This window comes from Hordeum vulgare, unplaced genomic scaffold (assembly GCF_904849725.1).
Source record: "Hordeum vulgare subsp. vulgare unplaced genomic scaffold, MorexV3_pseudomolecules_assembly, whole genome shotgun sequence".
NCBI classification, from domain to species: domain Eukaryota; kingdom Viridiplantae; phylum Streptophyta; class Magnoliopsida; order Poales; family Poaceae; genus Hordeum; species Hordeum vulgare.
In genome coordinates, this window is record NW_025422518.1 from 20,001 (window position 1) to 40,932 (window position 20,932).

Consider the following 20,932-nt stretch of genomic DNA (forward strand, 5'->3'; position numbering starts at 1 on the left):
CCTGTTAAGCATCCATGGCTGAATGGTTAAAGCGCCCAACTCATAATTGGTAAATTTGCGGGTTCAATTCCTGCTGGATGCACACGAACGGGAACATTCCATAAGTCTATTGGAACTGGCTCTCTATCCATGGAATCTCATCCATCATCCATACATAACGAATTGGTATGGTATATTCATACCATAACATAAGAACAATAAGAACTCGAATTCTTATCGATACTGGAACTCAGAGCATAGGAGGGAAAGTCGATTTATGGATGGAATCAAATACGCAGTATTTACAGAAAAAAGTCTTCGTTTATTGGGAAAGAATCAATATACTTTTAATGTCGAATCGGGATTCACTAAGACAGAAATAAAGCATTGGGTCGAACTCTTCTTTGGTGTTAAGGTGGTAGCTGTGAATAGCCATCGACTACCTGGAAAAGGTAGAAGAATAGGACCTATTCTGGGCCATACAATGCATTACAGACGTATGATCATTACCCTTCAACCGGGTTATTCTATTCCACTTCTAGATAGAGAAAAAAACTAAAGGAGAATACTTAATAATACGGCGAAACATTTATACAAAACACCTATCCCGAGCACACGCAAGGGAACCGTAGACAGGCAAGTGAAATCCAATCCACGAAATAATTTGATCCATGGACGGCACCGTTGTGGTAAAGGTCGTAATTCCAGAGGAATCATTACCGCAAGGCATAGAGGGGGAGGTCATAAGCGCCTATACCGTAAAATAGATTTTCGACGGAATCAAAAAGACATATCTGGTAGAATCGTAACCATAGAATACGACCCTAATCGAAATGCATACATTTGTCTCATACACTATGGGGATGGTGAGAAGAGATATATTTTACATCCCAGAGGGGCTATAATTGGAGATACTATTGTTTCTGGTACAAAAGTTCCTATATCAATGGGAAATGCCCTACCTTTGAGTGCGGTTTGAACTATTGATTTACGTAATTGGAAGTAACCAATTAGGTTTACGACGAAACCTAGAAATCGATCACTGATCCAATTTGACTACCTCTACGGGATAGACCTCAACAGAAAACTGTTGAGTAACGGCAGCAAGTGATTGAGTTCAGTAGTTCCTCATAGAAAATTATTGACTCTAGAGATATGGTAATATGGAGAAGACAAAATTGTTTGAAGCACGCACAGAACCGGAAGCGCCCCTTGTTTCAAAGAGAGGAGGACGGGTTATTCACATTTAATTTGATGGTCAGAGGCAAATTGAAAGCTAAGCAGTGGTAATTAAGACCCCCGGGGGAAAATAGGGATGTCTCCTACGTTACCCATAATATGTGGAAGTATCGACGTAATTTCATAGAGTCATTCGATCTGAATGCTACATGAAGAACATAAGCCAGATGACGGAACGCAGAGACCTAGGATGTAGAAGATCATAACATGAGCGATTCGGCAGATTTGGATTCCTTTCCTATATATCCACTCATGTGGTACTTCATCATATGATTCATATAAGATCCATCTGTCTAGAGATCGTCATATACATCTAGAAAGCCGTATGCTTTGGAAGAAGCTTGTACAGTTTGGGAAGGGGTTTTTTGAGAGAAAAGAAGAATCTACTTCAACCGATATGCCCTTAGGCACGGCCATGCATAACATAGAAATCACACGTGGAAGGGGTGGGCAATTAGCTAGAGCAGCAGGTGCTGTAGCGAAACTCATTGCAAAAGAGGGTAAATCGGCCACTTTAAGATTACCATCTGGGGAGGTCCGTTTAGTATCCCAAAATTGCTTAGCAACAGTCGGACAAGTGGGTAATGTTGGGGTGAACCAAAAAAGTTTGGGTAGAGCCGGATCTAAGTGTTGGCTAGGTAAACGCCCCGTAGTAAGAGGGGTAGTTATGAACCCTGTGGACCACCCCCATGGGGGCGGTGAAGGGAAAGCTCCCATTGGTAGAAAAAAACCCACAACCCCTTGGGGTTATCCTGCGCTTGGAAGAAGAACTAGGAAAAGGAAAAAATATAGCGATAGTTTTATTCTTCGTCGCCGTAAGTAAATACGTAACTAGGAATATGGAAAATTGCATTTTTGGAATTTGCAATAATGCGATGGGCGAACGACGGGAATTGAACCCGCGCATGGTGGATTCACAATCCACTGCCTTGATCCACTTGGCTACATCCGCCCCTTATCCAGCTAAAGGATTTTTTTCTTTTTTCCGTTGATCATTATTCTATTTATTCTGACCTCCGTACTTCGATCGAGATATTGGACATAGAATGCCACTCTTTAAAAAGGAAAAAAGGAGTAATCAGCTGTGACACGAAAAAAAACGAATCCTTTTGTAGCTCATCATTTATTGGCAAAGATAGAAAAGGTCAATATGAAGGAGGAGAAAGAAACAATAGTAACGTGGTCCCGGGCATCTAGCATTCTACCCACAATGGTTGGCCATACAATTGCGATTCATAATGGAAAGGAACATATACCTATTTACATAACAAATCCTATGGTAGGTCGCAAATTGGGAGAATTCGTGCCTACTCGGCATTTTACGAGTTATGAAAATGCAAGAAAGGATACTAAATCTCGTCGTTAACTGAATTCTGAATAGAAAGATTAAGAAGAAAAAAAAGATTCAAAATAAAGTAAAGGTAGGCGGGGAATAAACTTATTTATGACAAGTTTCAAACTAGTAAAGTATATCCCTAGGATAAAGAAGAAGAAAAGTGGGCTAAGGAAACTCGCAAGGAAAGTTCCAACCGATCGTCTACTTAAGTTCGAGAGAGTTTTCAAAGCACAAAAACGTATCCCTATGTCTGTTTTCAAAGCACAAAGAGTTCTTGACGAGATTCGGTGGCGTTACTACGAGGAAACTGTTATGATACTGAACCTCATGCCCTATCGAGCATCTTATCCCATCTTAAAGTTGGTTTATTCGGCAGCCGCAAATGCAACTCATTATAGGGATTTCGACAAAGCGAATTTATTCATTACTAAAGCCGAAGTCAGTAGGAGTACTATTATGAAGAAATTCAGACCTCGAGCTCGAGGACGTAGTTTCCCTATAAAAAAAAGCATGTGTCATATAACAATTGTACTAAATATAGTAAAGAAATCTAAATAACCTTTAGATCCATCTAAGATTTCGATTCCCAGTAAAAAAAAATATAGAATAGAAAAATATGGGACAAAAAATAAATCCACTCGGTTTCAGACTTGGTACAACCCAAAAACACCATTCCTTTTGGTTCGCACAACCAAAAAATTATTCTGAAGGTCTACAGGAAGATAAAAAAATAAGGGATTGTATCAAGAACTATATACAAAAGAATAGGAAAAAGGGCTCGAATAGAAAAATAGAATCAGACTCAAGTTCCGAAGTAATTACACATAATAGAAAAATGGACTCAGGTTCAAGTTCCGAAGTAATTACACATATAGAAATTCAAAAAGAAATCGATACGATCCACGTCATAATCCATATTGGATTCCCAAATTTATTAAAGAAAAAAGGAGCAATCGAAGAATTAGAGAAAGATCTACAAAAGGAAATTAACTCTGTAAACCAGAGATTTAATATTTCTATCGAAAAAGTTAAAGAACCTTATAGACAGCCTAACATTCTTGCAGAATATATAGCTTTCCAATTAAAAAATAGAGTTTCATTCCGAAAGGCAATGAAAAAAGCCATTGAATTAACTAAAAAAGCAGATATAAGGGGAGTAAAAGTAAAAATTGCGGGTCGTCTCGGAGGAAAAGAAATTGCACGTGCCGAATCCATTAAAAGGGGCAGACTTCCCCTCCAAACAATCCGCGCTAAAATTGATTATTGCTGCTATCCAATTCGAACTATCTATGGAGTATTAGGTGTAAAAATTTGGATATTCGTAGACGAAGAATAACTAATCTTGTCTTCGAATTCTGTCCATTGATAGAATAAAAAATGACAAGAGACTTTTTTCCTGAAATCCCTGCAAAAGAAGAAATTCTACCTCTTTCTATAAGATTTAATGAAAATTGATAAATCATTTAATATAATTGCTATGCTTAGTGTGTGACTCGTTATTTTTTTTTCTTTTTTAAAGAAAAAAACTTAGTAATTATAGAAAATTAACTAATACTAATAACCAACCTATTGCTTCGTATTGTCGAGATCCTAACTAAGAAACAGTCACTATATGAATAAATACCTCTATCATAAATGAGTAGATGTGTCATATAGTTGTAGCAACTGCACTTTTTTATCTAAAAAAAAAATGGGATTCTAGGTTGTGAAGCAAAACTAAAGGGATGTGGATAAAGGGAGGGATGATAGAAAGAAGGAAGAGGAAATAAATAAGATATAGAATTCCACTGTGTATGGTCTATGAATTACATCATAAAAGGCAATGTGAAAAAGCATCAATATAATAAAACTAATAGAGAATGAAAAATTGTAACTTGAAAGAAGAACTACAAATTTTAAGCAATAATAAAGAGCCGCCCGGGTTAATAAAACTGAGAAAATTAACTCGGAAAGAAATTTTTTGGAAGCTCCGTTGCGGGATTCAGACCTAACCATTCAAGGAGAAGCAGTGGGAACGACAGAACCTATGATTCCATAGGATTTTATTGAAAAGAATCCTAACACTTCATTGGGTGGGATGGCGGAACAAACCAAAAAAATTGTCTTATTTGGTAAGTTTATAAATTAACAAATAAGACAGGAAAGAGTAAATATTCGCCCGCGAAATTCTTATTGAATTAGAATACTTTACCGCGATTCAATAAGAGTAAAAATAAGGATATTTTTTAGAAGGACTACATTATTATCTATAAATATAGAATTTAGATAAATATCCACACACATCTGGATATATTCTAGATCTTCTTTTTTGACTATATATTATATTTTTCTGTTTTAACAAATTCAATATAAAAATAAAAAAAAAACCTAACTTTTTCTATTATCTATTAATGTGTATCTATCCGTACCGTAATATTTTTAAATATTATGGAATTAGAGAAATTTATTTACATGCTTTCTCATTCCATTCGCGAGGAGCTGGATGAGAAGAAACTCTCATGTCCAGTTTTGGAGTAGAGATGGAACTAAGAAAGAGAACCATCGACTATAACCCCAAAAGAACCAGATTTCGCAAACAACATAGAGGAAGAATGAAAGGAAAATCCTTCCGAGGCAATCGTATTTGTTTTGGTAGATATGCTCTTCAAGCACTTGAACCCGCTTGGATCACGGCGAGACAGATAGAAGCAGGACGAAGAGCAATAACACGATATGCACGTCGTGGTGGAAAAATATGGGTACGTATATTTCCCGACAAACCGGTTACACTAAGACCCACGGAAACACGTATGGGCTCGGGAAAGGGGTCCCCCGAATATTGGGTAGCCGTTGTTAAACCAGGTCGTATACTTTATGAAATGGGGGGAGTATCTGAAACTGTAGCTAGAGCAGCTATCTCCATAGCGGCCAGTAAAATGCCCATACGAAGTCAATTTATTCGATTAGAGATATAGAACCCTAAAAGGGGTATGGAAGAAAAAAAATGCCCGGTTTTTCTTTCTGGAAAGACAATATTTCTTTCATCCTTTTGCATTGAAATAACAAATTGAAATCAAAATAATATGATTCAACCTCAGACCCTTTTAAATGTAGCAGACAATAGTGGAGCTCGAAAATTGATGTGTATTCGAGTCATAGGAGCTGCTGGTAATCAGCGATATGCTCGTATTGGTGATGTTATTGTTGCTGTAATCAAAGACGCATTGCCCCAAATGCCTCTAGAAAGATCCGAAGTAATTCGAGCTGTAATTGTACGTACATGTAAAGAATTCAAATGCGAAGACGGTATAATAATCCGCTATGATGACAATGCTGCGGTTATAATTGATCAAAAAGGCAACCCAAAAGGAACTCGAGTTTTTGGCGCGATTGCCGAGGAATTGAGAGAATTGAATTTTACCAAAATAGTTTCATTAGCTCCTGAAGTATTATAAATACTAGTAGGCGAAATTTAGATCAAAGAATTAATATTAGTAGATTGTGTTTTACGTATATGTTTTAAAATCCAAAATGAAAAGAAAAAAAAAGAAAACATGTTGATTATAGAAAAATTAGGAGGAACCTAGAATTAGAGTCTTATGGGCAAGGACACTATTGCTGATTTACTAACTTCTATAAGAAACGCGGACATGAATAAAAAAGGAACAGTTCGAGTAGTATCTACAAATATTACCGAAAACATTGTTAAAATACTTCTACGAGAGGGTTTTCTTGAAAGTGTTCGGAAACATCAGGAACGTAACAGATATTTCTTGGTTTCAACTTTGCGACATCAAAAGAGAAAGACTCGAAAAGGAATATATAGAACAAGAACTTTTTTAAAGCGTATTAGCCGACCCGGCTTACGAATTTATACCAACTATCAAGGAATTCCTAAAGTTTTGGGTGGAATGGGAATTGCTATTCTTTCTACTTCTCGAGGGATAATGACAGATCGAGAAGCTCGACTAAACAGAATTGGGGGAGAAGTCTTATGTTATATATGGTAATCGCCCCGCCTATAGTGCTCGAATTCTACCTCGCCCTTCCTATTTTGAAAATAAAAATGGAAAAATAGGAGAAAAAAATATGACAGAAAAAAAAAATAGGAGAGAAAAAAAAAACCCGAGAGAAGCAAAAGTTACTTTTGAAGGTTTAGTTACGGAAGCCCTACCCAATGGAATGTTCCGCGTTCGGCTAGAGAATGACACCATCATCCTAGGCTATATTTCAGGAAAGATCCGGTCTAGTTCTATACGAATACTGATGGGGGATAGGGTCAAAATTGAAGTAAGTCGTTATGATTCAAGCAAGGGACGTATAATTTATAGACTTCCCCATAAGGATTCGAAGCGTATCGAAGACTCGAAGGATAGCGAAGATTTGAAGGATAGCGAAGATTTGAAGAATACCAAAGATTCAAAGGATTAGGTTTTTCTTTTTTTTTTCTAGGGTAATAAATTCTAAGTTCTAAAATTCAAGCGAAGAGACTTATTTTTTTCCAAAATATTAGATTCATAGTTTAAAAAAGGATACGGAAATATGAAAATAAGAGCTTCCGTTCGTAAAATTTGTACAAAATGTCGACTGATTCGTAGGCGTGGACGAATTAGAGTGATTTGCTCTAATCCGAAGCATAAACAAAGACAGGGGTAATCTTTCGAAAAAGAACTTTACTGTCTAAAAAGTAAAAAAAAAGTACCCGCGGAAATGTTCCAATTCCAAATAAAATAATTTCAAATAATTAAAGTAAAGGGTGTATTTTACCCTGAAACGGATATCTTTGTATCTTTTTTTTTATTTCTAACTCATATTTATGAGATAATAAAATATGGCAAAAGCTATACCAAAAATTGGTTCACGTAAGAAAGTGCGTATTGGTTTACGTAGGAATGCACGTTTTAGTTTACGGAAGAGTGCACGTAGAATAACAAAAGGGGTTATTCATGTTCAAGCTAGTTTCAACAATACCATTATAACTGTTACAGACCCACAAGGTCGGGTGGTTTTCTGGTCCTCGGCCGGTACTTGTGGATTCAAAAGCTCAAGAAAAGCATCACCCTATGCTGGTCAAAGAACAGCAGTAGATGCTATTCGTACAGTAGGTTTGCAACGAGCAGAAGTTATGGTAAAGGGCGCTGGTAGTGGAAGAGATGCCGCATTACGAGCCATTGCTAAAAGTGGTGTGCGATTAAGTTGTATACGCGATGTAACACCTATGCCGCATAATGGATGTCGACCACCTAAAAAAAGACGTCTGTAAAAGAATTAACCCGCTTTCAACTTTCAAGAGAAATAAACGATTCAATGATAAAATAATAATACTAGTCTATTATGGTTCGAGAGGAGGTAGCAGGATCCACTCAAACACTACAGTGGAAGTGTGTTGAATCAAGAGTAGATAGTAAGCGTCTTTATTATGGTCGTTTCATTCTGTCCCCGCTTAGAAAAGGTCAAGCGGACACCGTTGGTATTGCCTTGCGAAGAGCTTTACTTGGCGAAATAGAAGGAACATGTATCACACGTGCAAAATTTGGGAGCGTGCCACACGAATATTCTACAATAGCAGGTATTGAAGAATCCGTACAAGAAATTTTACTAAATTTGAAAGAAATTGTATTGAGAAGTAATCTCTATGGAGTTAGAGACGCATCAATTTGCGTCAAAGGTCCTAGATACATAACTGCTCAAGATATCATCTTACCGCCTTCCGTAGAAACCGTTGATACGGCACAACCTATAGCTAACTTGACAGAGCCCATTGATTTCTGTATTGATTTACAGATCAAGAGAGATCGTGGATATCAGACAGAACTCAGAAAGAACTATCAAGATGGAAGTTATCCTATAGATGCTGTATCCATGCCTGTTCGAAATGTGAATTATAGTATTTTTTCTTGTGGGAATGGAAATGAAAAACACGAGATACTTTTTCTAGAAATATGGACTAATGGAAGTTTAACCCCTAAGGAAGCGCTTTATGAGGCTTCTCGTAATTTGATTGATTTATTTCTTCCTTTTCTACACGCCGAGGAAGAGGGCACTAGTTTCGAAGAAAATAAAAACAGGTTTACTCCACCCCTTTTTACTTTTCAAAAAAGATTAACTAATCTAAAGAAAAACAAAAAAGGAATTCCATTGAATTGTATTTTTATTGATCAATTAGAATTAACTTCTAGAACATATAATTGTCTAAAAAGGGCCAATATACATACACTATTGGACCTTTTGAGTAAGACTGAAGAAGATCTTATGAGAATTGACAGTTTTCGTATGGAAGATAGAAAACATATATGGGACACTCTAGAGAAGCATCTCCCAATTGATTTACTTAAGAATAAACTCTCGTTTTAAATCCATTGCAATTTTTTTTCTTCTTCTTTTTCGAGTTAGAATAGAATAAAAAGAAAAAAGAAAACAATTTTGCATCTTTGGTACAATCTATATTTTCGCGAAATGGATCATAATAAAATAATAAAATGGATTTTAGGTATCTAGGGAAGATTCTACTTGGAAGTAACTATTTCCTAGATACCTATGGTACTTCATGGTTGAATGAATCAAAAAAAATCTAAAAAAGACCTAAAGTTAACGATTTATCAATGGGTAGTGTTGCTCCAATACCTAACCAAAGAGCTACTACAGTACCGATTAAAAAAACGGTCGTAGCTACTGGGCGGCGAAATGGATTTTGGAATTTATTGACATTCTCTAGAAAAGGTACTGTCAATAAGCCTGTTGGCACAGAAACCATTAAGAGAACGCCCAATAACTTATTGGGTACCGTACGGAGTATTTGAAACACGGGAAAGAAGTACCACTCGGGTAATATTTCCAAAGGAGTTGCAAACGGGTCTGCCGGTTCACCAATCATTGATGGCTCGAGAACCGCTAAACCTACATTACATGCAATAGTACCTAGAATTACTACTGGAAAAATATATAAAAGATCGTTGGGCCATGCGGGTTCCCCGTAATAATTATGTCCCATCCCTTTAGCTAATTTAGCTCTTAATACAGGATCATTTAAGTCTGGTTTCTTTGTTATTGGGATAGGTGAACTCTTTAGGATCCATCCCCCAAAGGAACCGGACATGAGAATTTATCATCATCCGGCTCGAGCAAGAGTGAAAGAAATAAGACCGCGGAAGATCCTTAATAGAATTAAGGTATATAATGACTCAATGACTCTAGACAAAAAAAGCTTTATCAGATTCTCTTTTCCAAAGTTGCACCTACCACTACTCATTGAAAATAATCCTATTCTTATGGGTAAATGCTCAATATCCAAGTGGGCTTACAAATTTGATCATGATCAATTGCTTTGTGGATTGTCTCATGTCTCTTGATTAGTTGGTATTTATCCCCTCAATATCGCAAGTTTCTTACCTCCAAACAAAATATTTACTTGTTACTAATAAAAAATCAAAAAGTTTAGCCTACATTCTTCCTTAGATCCCTTCTTTTACTCCGATAGTATTGCGGATCACAATCGATGCAAAGAAAATGAATGCATTTCCATACTATAATAAAAAGGTAAGTGTAATAAATAGAGAATTGGATCATGTCACATGACTGATTCCATTTCCACTCTATGGGATCTTACGGAGCCTGTTCATGGATGACATGGTTGCGGTATGATCATAGAAGATATTCTCCTCAAGTGAACCAGCCTATCCTTCCTAGGTAGGGGACTTACATGTTGATTGGATGCGGAGACACCTTTGGTTGTGAATTCTAATGTGGCAGATCCAATTCTTTATCTGCATGGCCAAATCAATAATTCAAGTCACACACTCCCATAATCCGCCTTTTTTCTTTCGTAAAATTAACTTCAACTATTTGTATCGTATAAAAATACTTCGGAGTTGAAGAGAAGTATCCAAATGACATGTGTTATTTTACAATAACCCATGCTTGTAGCAATGAAATACCACAACCTACCCGATATGATATATGAGAATTAGAATTCTCTATGATATGCCTTCCCTATAAAGGACCCGAAATACCTTGCTTACGTATCATTGGAAAGTGCATTAACATAAATACGGCAGTAAGCAGAGGCAGTACAAAGGTATGTAAACTATAAAAACGAGTCAAAGTGGATTGGCCCACACTAGCACTTCCGCGTAATAACTCCACTAAAGGCGATCCTATTACCGGAATGGCGTCAGGTACACCTGTCACAATTTTGACTGCCCAATAGCCAATTTGATCCCAAGGCAAAGAATAACCAGTTACACCAAATGATGCAGTCAAAACAGCCAAAACCACACCTGTCACCCAAGTTAATTCACGGGGTTTTTTAAATCCCCCTGTGAGATACACACGAAATACATGCAGGATCATCATTAAAACCATCATACTTGCTGACCATCGATGAACTGATCGGATTAACCAACCAAAGTTGGCCTCGGTCATTATGTATTGAACCGAGGAAAAAGCCTCTGTAACGGTTGGTCGGTAGTAAAAAGTCATAGCAAAACCGGTAGCGACTTGTACTAGAAAACAAGTAAGTGTAATTCCCCCTAAACAATAAAATATGTTGACATGGGGAGGAACATATTTACTAGTTATATCATCCGCAATTGCCTGAATCTCAAGACGTTCCTCAAACCAATCATATACTTTATTGAGATAGGTAACTAACCCACGCCCCCCTCTAAGAGCCGTATATGAAAATTTCATCTCGTACGGCTCAAGCAGAAACACACAAATTTTCAACGAATATTAGAAAAAAGGTTCAAAACTTCATCAGCCACTGAATCGGGTCGATTTGCCTTGAAGATAGCAAATAAAAAAAATCCGGAATATCTTCTTTGTGATGATAATGCCAAAAAATCTCAAGTTGGCGCGTCTTTCTTTCTTCCTTTCCCTTATGTTGGTCATTAGAGGCTTCTTGACTTTTCTCTTCCCTATTTTGGATTTTTTTTTATGCGTAATATAGAAATTATCTTGTTGTGATCCTATGAATCAGTTCAATTAAAACCTTAGATTCATACTAGAGCCACGATGATTTAGTCTCAAGCTAAACAAAAGGCAAGGGTTCTTCGAATAAGAACCGCTTGATAATCATTTATTGAAATTGAATCAGTGTAATGACTCGACAAAATCGATAGAAAAAAAGTTGTCTTTTGGGCAAACAAAATTGTAAGGAAGAAAATTTCTTTTTTATTTTTATTTAAGAACTACTTGAATTTTTCAGTCTGGTTGCGAGGTCTTAATAGTGAGTATGAATCATAGTTCCATTTTTTTTGATCCACTCTATCTATTTCGTGTTCCAGATACTAGAATAAATAATATCTGACGAATTAGAATCATCTTGATAGAGATAACAGGCCCTTTCTATGTATTATCAATAGGATCAATTCTAACAAGTCACACACTCATATTCCAGAGATACCGAAACAAAAAAATTCCGCGGTCGAACTACCATAATATCTAGAAATGTAGAGCTTAAACTAGAAAGGCTTTTTTGGATGGAAAAACTCTGACTTCCTAGTTTTAGTTAGTAGAAACCTAATTGGTTAAAATTCCATCCAGTAAAATGGAAGAATTATAAATTTCTAAAATGATAGATAGGAATATAGCGAATAAAGCCATTGCGACCCCCATAAAAGGAGTAGTCCCCCAACCCGGGGCGACTTTCCCATATTCCGAATTCAAGGGTTTCAGTAAACTACCTGCACCAGTTCGTTTTGGCCTAGGTTTAGAACTATCTTCAACGGTTTGTGTAGCCATAAATTATATTTAATCATTGGTGTTGACTTTGTATACTATTCCGTTGTAGTTGTAAATACACGATCTTTTCGTAGATCCATTGTAATCTTGAAATTCTATAAAAATGGAAACAGCAACTTTAGTCGCCATCTCCATATCTGGTTTACTTGTAAGCTTTACTGGGTATGCCTTATATACCGCGTTTGGGCAACCCTCTCAACAATTAAGAGATCCATTCGAAGAACACGGAGACTAATTTAAGTAAGAAGTCCCCCTATCTGGGAGACTTCTTACTTAAATGAAATTATTTTATTCTTTTAGTTGGAGTTGGTGGAACCTTAGGTGGTTCTCGGAAGAAGATAGCGAAAAAAATTATCCCTAAAGTCGAAACTAAAAGGAACGTATAAACCAATGCTTCCATAGATTCGATCGTGGTTTATTTACAATTATAACTTCCACACCTATTCATTTGTCATTTGGGAGAATTTCCCATATAAAGAAAGAAAAAGAGTCAAAGAAAGGATGGGAGATGTCAAATCAAAAAAGAGAGGTGAAAGATACCATAACAATGTGTATCAGACTGCCTGTTTCTTTGTAGTTGGATCTCCCACTTTTTGGAATGTTCCAAATTCCACTTGAGCATCCAAATCTGGATCAATACCAGCAAAAACATCTCGGAACAATGTTCTAGCGCCATGCCAAATGTGTCCGAAAAAGAAGAGCAAAGCAAAGGTAGCATGACCAAAAGTGAACCAACCCCTTGGACTGCTGCGAAAAACACCATCGGATTTCAAAGTAGCCCGGTCTAATTCAAAAATTTCCCCTAATTGAGAACGCCTCGCATATTTTTTTACAGTAGCAGGATCAGAATAATTTACTCCATTAAGTTCGCCACCATAGAACTCCACCGTTACGCCTACTTGTTCAACACTATATTTGGATTCTGCTCTTCTAAAAGGAACGTCCGCTCTAACAATTCCCTCCTCATCTACCAAAACAACCGGAAATGTTTCAAAAAAAGTAGGCATACGGCGTACAAAAAGCTCACGTCCTTCTTTATCTCTAAAGACGGGATGTCCTAACCATCCAACAGCTATTCCATCCCCATTGTCCATTGAGCCCGCTCTGAATAATCCCCCTTTTGCCGGATTATTACCAATATAATCATAAAAGGCTAATTTTTCGGGAATTTTAGACCAAGCTTCTGATAAACTAAGATTTTCGGCTAAACCATTGCTAACTCTTCGATATATTTCTTGCTGAAAGTATCCCTGATCCCACTGATAACGAGTAGGCCCAAATAATTCGATTGGGGTCGTTGCTGACCCATACCACATAGTTCCAGCAACTACGAAAGCTGCAAAAAAAACAGCAGCGATACTACTGGAAAGTACAGTTTCAATATTGCCCATACGTAATCCTTTATATAGACGTTGAGGCGGACGGACACTAAGATGGAATAAGCCCGCTAATATACCCAATGTACCCGCAGCAATATGATGAGAAGCTATTCCCCCCGGAACAAAAGGATCAAAACCTTCTGCACCCCACGCTGGATTTACAGCTTGTACTTTTCCAGTTAGTCCATAAGGATCGGATACCCATATCCCAGGACCATACAAACCCGTTACATGAAATGCCCCAAAGCCAAAGCAAGCCACCCCTGCAAGAAATAAATGAATTCCAAAGATCTTGGGCAAATCCAAAGAGGGTTTTCCCGTCCGCTCATCAGAGAATATTTCTAGGTCCCAATATACCCAATGCCAGATCGCTGCCAAGAAACACAAGCCAGAAAACACAATATGCGTAGCTGCCACACCTTCATAACTCCAAATACCCGGATTTGTTACAGTTCCTCCTGAAATACTCCAACCACCCCACGAATCCGTTATTCCTAAACGAGTCATGAAGGGAATTACGAACATACCTTGTCTCCACATTGGATCCAGAACAGGATCAGAGGGATCAAAAACTGCTAATTCGTATAAAGCCATTGAGCCAGCCCAACCAGAAACTAGAGCTGTGTGCATTATATGCACCGCAAGCAATCGACCCGGATCATTCAATACGACAGTATGAACACGATACCAAGGCAAACCCATGGAAATACCCCTTTAGCAAAGAAAAATAGACACGATGTCGCTTTATTTTATCGCATTGAAAAAGATTATCCATTGTACCTAACCCTTCTAGGGGATTCTGTGTCAGAAAGCGCGAATATTTATTTCATTCCATTAAAAATAAGAAGCCAATTCTGTTCATAAGAAGAAAGAGAAGCAGATCTATTCTATACTCGATAAGTGCCAATATGCAATGGGTAACTTGGCCAATTTGGAAAAAACGAAGAATAGATCGCTACCCCTCTTTGTTTAGCATTCGAATCACCCATTCCTTTTTCTTTATTCAATCTGTCTTACCTTTCTTATATGTATAACCTTTCCATCTATGTATTAATAGAATCTATAGTATTCATATAGAATAGAATAAGAATAAAATAGAATAGAATAAGAATAAAAATTAAGACAATAAACTGCAGATTCTTTCTTTCTGTTCCATTCTTACGTTTCCATATTAAAGTGTTTCTTACTTAAATTTAATAATATTAATCTAATATGCCCATTGGTGTTCCAAAAGTACCTTACCGGATTCCTGGAGATGAAGAAGCGACTTGGGTTGACTTATACAATGTTATGTATCGAGAAAGGACACTTTTTTTAGGTCAAGAGATTCGTTGCGAGATCACGAATCATATTACAGGTCTCATGGTATATCTGAGTATAGAAGATGGAATTAGTGATATTTTTTTGTTTATAAACTCCCCAGGCGGTTGGCTAATCTCAGGAATGGCTATTTTTGATACGATGCAAACGGTGACACCAGATATATATACAATATGCCTCGGAATAGCCGCGTCCATGGCGTCCTTCATTCTGCTTGGAGGAGAACCCGCCAAGCGTATAGCATTCCCTCACGCGAGGATTATGCTTCACCAACCTGCTAGTGCTTATTATCGGGCAAGGACACCAGAATTTTTACTAGAAGTAGAAGAGTTACACAAAGTTCGCGAAATGATCACAAGGGTTTATGCACTAAGAACAGGCAAGCCTTTTTGGGTTGTATCCGAAGACATGGAAAGGGATGTTTTTATGTCAGCAGACGAAGCCAAAGCTTATGGACTTGTCGATATTGTAGGGGATGAAATGATTGACAAGCACTGCGATACTGATCCAGTGTGGTTTCCGGAAATGTTTAAGGATTGGTAGTGTCCGGATTTCTTGTAAAGTTATTTCACAGCTAAATTCGTGTTTTCCTCGATTTAATAGAAAATAGAAAGACTTCATGATGAGCAATCATCAGGTTAAGATGGATCTAAACCAATCCATTTTTTTCTATATACATACAACATGCCAACGGTTAAACAACTTATTAGAAACGCAAGACAGCCAATACGAAATGCTAGAAAAACGGCTGCGCTTAAAGGATGCCCTCAGCGTCGAGGAACATGTGCTAGGGTGTATGTGCGACTCGTTCAGATCATGACTTCAAACAAATATAAAAAAAATTTGAAGTATCCCTGATTAGTACCAATGAATAGGATATAGCTTCTCTATCCTAGATTTCTATGGTATATGGAATTTCTGGTTTCCTTTGGTGCAAATCGAATTATCTAAATTTGGAAATAAGAAGCAATTCTCCCATTGGTAGCAAATGGTTATCCATTAAGCGGAGGAAATAGTAATAAAAAGAAAAAGGCTTATGCTCTTTTATCTTATAAAGAACGGACTAACAGGGTCAGCTACTTAGCCAACTTTCATAATTAAATACCGTCACTGTATGGATAACTCTTATTGTGAAAAGAGCTATTTACTCTATAATGGATAGGTAGAGCCAAAGAATGTGAACTATACAAGTTCGTAATACTTTTTGATGAAAGAAAGGGCTCCGGTGTATAGAGAGGGCCTCACCGTTTAAAAGGGAACCATAGAAACGATGGAACCCACTATTTTTTTTAGTATTATTTAGAATGAATTTGTTATTTCGTATAGAAATAACTGAACGGAGTGGAATAAAAAATCGTGGTTGGGAAGGTTACTATAGCAAAAGCCATTGGAATTAATATTTTATATATCGGAATAATTAGTTTTGTTATTAATGAGAAAAAGGGTGGCTAAAAGAAGAGAAATCATTAGTTATTCATTAAGGTTAATTTGATTCAATGACCAGAGTTCCGCGAGGATATATAGCCCGGAGACGACGAACAAAAATGCGTTCATTTGCCTCAAACTTTAGAGGGGCTCATTTAAGACTTAATCGAATGATTACCCAACAAGTAAAAAGAGCTTTTGTTTCCTCTCATCGAGATAGAGGTAGGCAAAAGAGGGATTTTCGTCGTTTGTGGATCACTCGGATAAACGCAGCAACGCGGGTATATAAAGTATTCGATAGTTATAGTAAATTAATACACAACCTGTACAAGAAGAAATTGATTCTTAATCGTAAAATGCTTGCACAAGTAGCTGTATCAAATCCAAATAATCTTTACACGATTTCCAATAAAATAAAGATCATCAATTAAAGGTATAAATAAAGTAATATACTGGAATAATAAAAGATGAATTCCCGGAGAGGGAACTCCGGGAAGATACAATAAATTAAGATTAAGTGGTAGGAATCGACGAGCTGGATTACTTTCTTTATAATATATATAGGTCTGGCCCTTGCGAATTCGAATAAAACATCAACAATCGGAACTTAAGTTCCGGTTGTTGTTTCTTAAATTTTGGTTGTAGTTTCTTAAGTTTCGATTGGAATTGTACTTTTGCGTTAATTGAGGAATATGTCTATTTTTTCTGGGTCTAGAACCTGTAATTATTGAAATTGACTGGGCTTGAAATTGTTTTTCGTTCTCATAGTTACGAAACGGTAAAAAAGATAAAATACGAGCCTGTTTTATAGCAAGAGTAATTAATCGTTGTTGTTTCAAGGTTAATCTATTTATTCGTCTCGATAATATTTTTCCTTGTTCACTAATAAATCTATTAATTAAACTCATGTTTCTATAATCAATTCGATCTCCCGGGCCAATCCGGGGACGCCTACGAAAAGGTTGTTTAGATTTACGAAAAGGTTGTTTGAATTTACGAAAAGTTTGCTTGGATTTACGAAAGGGTTGCTTGGATTTATTAAAAGTTTGCTTGGATTTACTAAAGGGTTGCTTAGATTTAAGAAAAGGTTGTTTAGATGTATACATGATTTATTCCTTATTTAATTTAAAATTGGAAAATGCACTTCTTTATTTTATTAATTTAGGATCCAGAAGAAGTAGTTTTTCTTTGATCCATATCTTATTTGATTCATATTTATAGTATATGAATACCCTCTATACATATGAAATAATATCGACCGGAAATCAGATGAGTTGATTTGTATTTTGTATTCTATACTATGTTTTATTTATATATAAAATATGAAGTTCTTACTCTTTCTGTTGTTTGGAAAGATCGAATACACGATGTTCCTATTTCTTTATTTCGTGATGAGTCGTATGCTTGCGACAATAACGACAAAATTTTTTGAATTCTAATTGTCCGGGTGTATTGTGGCGATTCTTTTGAGTACTATATCTAGAAATCCCCGTCGATTCCTCATTGGCACCTTTTCGAACACAACTGATGCATTCCAAAATAACTCTGATTCTAACATCTTTTCCCTTGGCCATGAACCTCCTTTTCCTTTTGGATTGACTTAATTTAATTCTTCTACTTATTCTTTTATTCTTCTATTTTGAATCCGAAGAAGAAGAATAAAATTCATTAGAATAATTTTTTTTTATTCTTAAATTAAGTAATAAAAAATAGAGAAATAATTAAAGAATACAATCCTTGTCGAATTAGCAAAGATTTTGGTTCGAAATCCTTTCATTTAATTAGTCAGCCCCGCCTTTTTCTATGCTCTGATTTCTGAGGCCTGATTTAGCTTGGGTACCCCTTTAAATTGAATTTCTATTTTTAAAAATAGGGTTTACCAAATTTTTAATGACTCTGAGGTTCAACCCAATCCATCTTTTCTTTCTTTTTCCTTCCGATACTAAAAAAAGATTGAAAAGGATAAGATAAAATTTTGTCATATCACGAAGAAATCTATCCCTCCCATAGCAATAACTAGAATTAAAAAAAAGGGAATGACAAAGCATCCGGGAATAAACGATTAATTTCTATCAATAAACCTGCTAAAGCACCAAACCATAGAGTACTTAGCACGGGTGCTACAGAGAGATATGTTTTTATATCCCGCATTGAAAATCCTCCTTCCTTGTTGGAATACATATATGATCATAAACTTATGCTATATATAAACTGAACCATAATCGACGAAATTTTCCGAAATTGTCCTATCCCTAAAAAATAAAAAGATGACCCCTTCTTCCTATATATTATCAAGGAAAAGTAATCTTTCTTTTATAGGCGAAATTCTATTGGATTTTAGCTGTATATAATTCCTTAATTATATGAGACCAAAAAGAAGAAATGACACGAGGGTTCTATATATAGATAGAGAAAGAATAAGAAAATTATGATGTGGAAAAGAAGACAGGAATTGTGTACAATGGCATTGCACAACAATTTAATTTGGAAAAGGGATGTAGCGCAGCTTGGTAGCGCGTTTGTTTTGGGTACAAAATGTCACAGGTTCAAATCCTGTCATCCCTACCTATTACTTCTTTCTTCTTTATAGGCAGTAGCAACGAGATCAATTAAAGTAAAGTGGGTATAACTGGAATTTGTGGAGACTATACGTACGTGAGATACATTAGGAATAGAAAAAGATTTTCTTTTTGAATGAATGAAAGCGCTCTTAGTTCAGTTCGGTAGAACGCGGGTCTCCAAAACCCGATGTCGTAGGTTCAAATCCTACAGAGCGTGATTCCATCTATCTTATGTCGAAGCAGAGTAAAATAATTTAACAAAATTGAATTGTAACTCCAATTTGACCTCCTCCAGACCAGAGAGGAGGTCAATAAAAAAAAAAAAATGACTCAATCAAAGATCCAACTGATCCCCACGCCTGTATTGCAAATACGCAGTCACGAATAATCCCGCTAAAGTAATAGGAATTAGGCCTAAGACGATTCCAAATAGAAAAACTTCAATCATTTCGATTTGTTCGGGGGGATAAAAAAAGAGGTACGATCTATCCCTAAATAGTACTCTAAATTATCCACGAATCTCAATGACCAAGAAAAGAATTCCTAATTAGTCTGGAAAAGAGTCGTAGAATATCAGGAATCCCAAAGAAAGATTTTGCTTTTCTGAATTATTATTATTCAGTCAATTCAAATAAGACGTATCTTGTTCAAGCCAATAAATAGAGCTGGGGTTATAGTTAAAGCAGCCAGTAGAAAACCGAAATAACTAGTTAAAGTAAGCATGAAAGAGTTAAATTCCATTTATTTTTTTTTACTACACTACATATGTTGGTAAAGCATTTACCTAAGTTATGGAAAATTCATAATTCATCAGTTATTTTAGATAATACTAAAAAACAAGATAGAGTGAGATACAGAAGTGTAAAAGAAAGTGGATTCATCAGATGATACATGAGTCCCTAATTTCGAATCAAGAGATTTGTTATGGAATTTTTCAATTGAGTAAAGTAATAATATTAAGAACTAGATCATATAACCCCATTGAATGAAAAAATGAAATTGGATTTTCAGGGAAATTTCGGAATAAGAGATAAATAAACAATTGAATTTGAAAAAAAAACTTCTTTCTATTTTGGATAATTTCTTTTTCAATAGGACCCTCTTTTTGGACTGAACGATCGAATATTCCCCTATTCCTTCTTATTTTAATTTTAACTGATTGTATTCTATATGGAATAAGAGGAGAAGAAAAGCATTCCACGACCTCCCGAGGGTCTGTTAAAAAAAAAAGAAAGCTCTTCCTTGAATTTACTTTATTTTTATTCCTTTTTCGAACTCCAACCAAAGTAGATTCGAAGACGAGTCACTTCAATTATCCTTTTAAGTTCTATTCTATCTTCTGTCTTTCCCTATTTCATCTCGTAAAGTTCCACGCTCGCAGTTTGGTCAAGAAAGTTAGACCTAATCCAACAAACAAGACAAGGATTAATTACGAATTATGAAAGGATAAATTTCACATATATATACTTGTCCTTGTATTGTGTCAGTATGAGAATATCCTTCCTAAATTATTTATCCAAACCTATTGATCATTAACTTAGATTTTCCCAAGATTTTGGCTGCTATTCCGAATTACTCTATTATTCCGAAGCCAAGGAAAATAAATAGAACCTACAAAAAAGGGGTTTTCTATTGACGCCTTGAATAACATATAGCTTACCTATAGACAAAAAAAAGTAATTATGTTTCGGAACCAGGCAAAACCAGATTGCTGTGCCATAGGAAGGATAGCTATACTAATTCGGTATACTCAAAATACACCTTTGGTACAAAATTGACAATCTCACAAGGATGAAATATCAGTAATTTTCTATTTACTGGTTGATCCCATCTTTTACGGAATCAATTCCTTTTTTGAATGTACAAAAATTTTGGGAGTTCAGCATGTCTGGAAGCACGGGAGAACGTTCTTTTGCTGATATTATTACCAGTATTCGATACTGGGTTATTCATAGCATTACTATACCTTCCCT

At 36.1% G+C, this 20,932-nt stretch overlaps 2 protein-coding genes and 2 non-coding genes across 4 annotated transcripts; 3 read left to right on the forward strand and 1 right to left on the reverse strand.

The window, feature by feature from the left end:
• The first annotated feature begins 14 nt into the window (after nt 1–14).
• Nucleotides 15–2,608, forward strand: LOC123418726 (50S ribosomal protein L2, chloroplastic). The gene is made up of 3 exons (XM_045107049.1): nt 15–49; nt 541–947; nt 1,611–2,608. The coding sequence occupies exons 1-3, from the start codon at nt 15–17 to the stop codon at nt 2,039–2,041; spliced, it is 873 nt and encodes a 290-aa protein (XP_044962984.1). The 3' UTR covers nt 2,042–2,608.
• Nucleotides 2,609–11,403: 8,795 nt separating this feature from the next.
• On the reverse strand, nt 11,404–17,563 carry LOC123418728 (30S ribosomal protein S18, chloroplastic). Its single transcript, XM_045107051.1, has one exon. It carries the CDS (start codon nt 17,502–17,504, stop codon nt 16,992–16,994), a length of 513 nt encoding a protein of 170 aa, XP_044962986.1. The 5' UTR covers nt 17,505–17,563; the 3' UTR covers nt 11,404–16,991.
• Nucleotides 17,564–18,889: 1,326 nt separating this feature from the next.
• Nucleotides 18,890–18,963, forward strand: TRNAP-UGG. The gene has a single exon. It is a non-coding gene; the product is annotated as a tRNA-Pro (tRNA).
• Nucleotides 18,964–19,102: 139 nt separating this feature from the next.
• Nucleotides 19,103–19,176, forward strand: TRNAW-CCA. Its single transcript has one exon. It is a non-coding gene; the product is annotated as a tRNA-Trp (tRNA).
• Nucleotides 19,177–20,932: the final 1,756 nt, after the last annotated feature.

What these genes read in the sequence shown, in the direction of transcription:
- LOC123418726 (XM_045107049.1), top strand. Translation starts at nt 15, where the DNA reads ATGGCTGAATGGTTAAAGCGCCCAACTCATAATTG. An exon ending in AAGCGCCCAACTCATAATTG is followed by an intron (nt 50 to 540) that starts GTAAATTTGCGG and finishes AAAAAACTAAAG; the next exon opens with GAGAATACTTAATAATACGG. An exon ending in GGGAAATGCCCTACCTTTGA is followed by an intron (nt 948 to 1,610) that starts GTGCGGTTTGAA and finishes AATCTACTTCAA; the next exon opens with CCGATATGCCCTTAGGCACG.
- LOC123418728 (XM_045107051.1), bottom strand. Translation starts at nt 17,504, where the DNA reads ATGTATACATCTAAACAACCTTTTCTTAAATCTAAGCAACCCTTTAGT.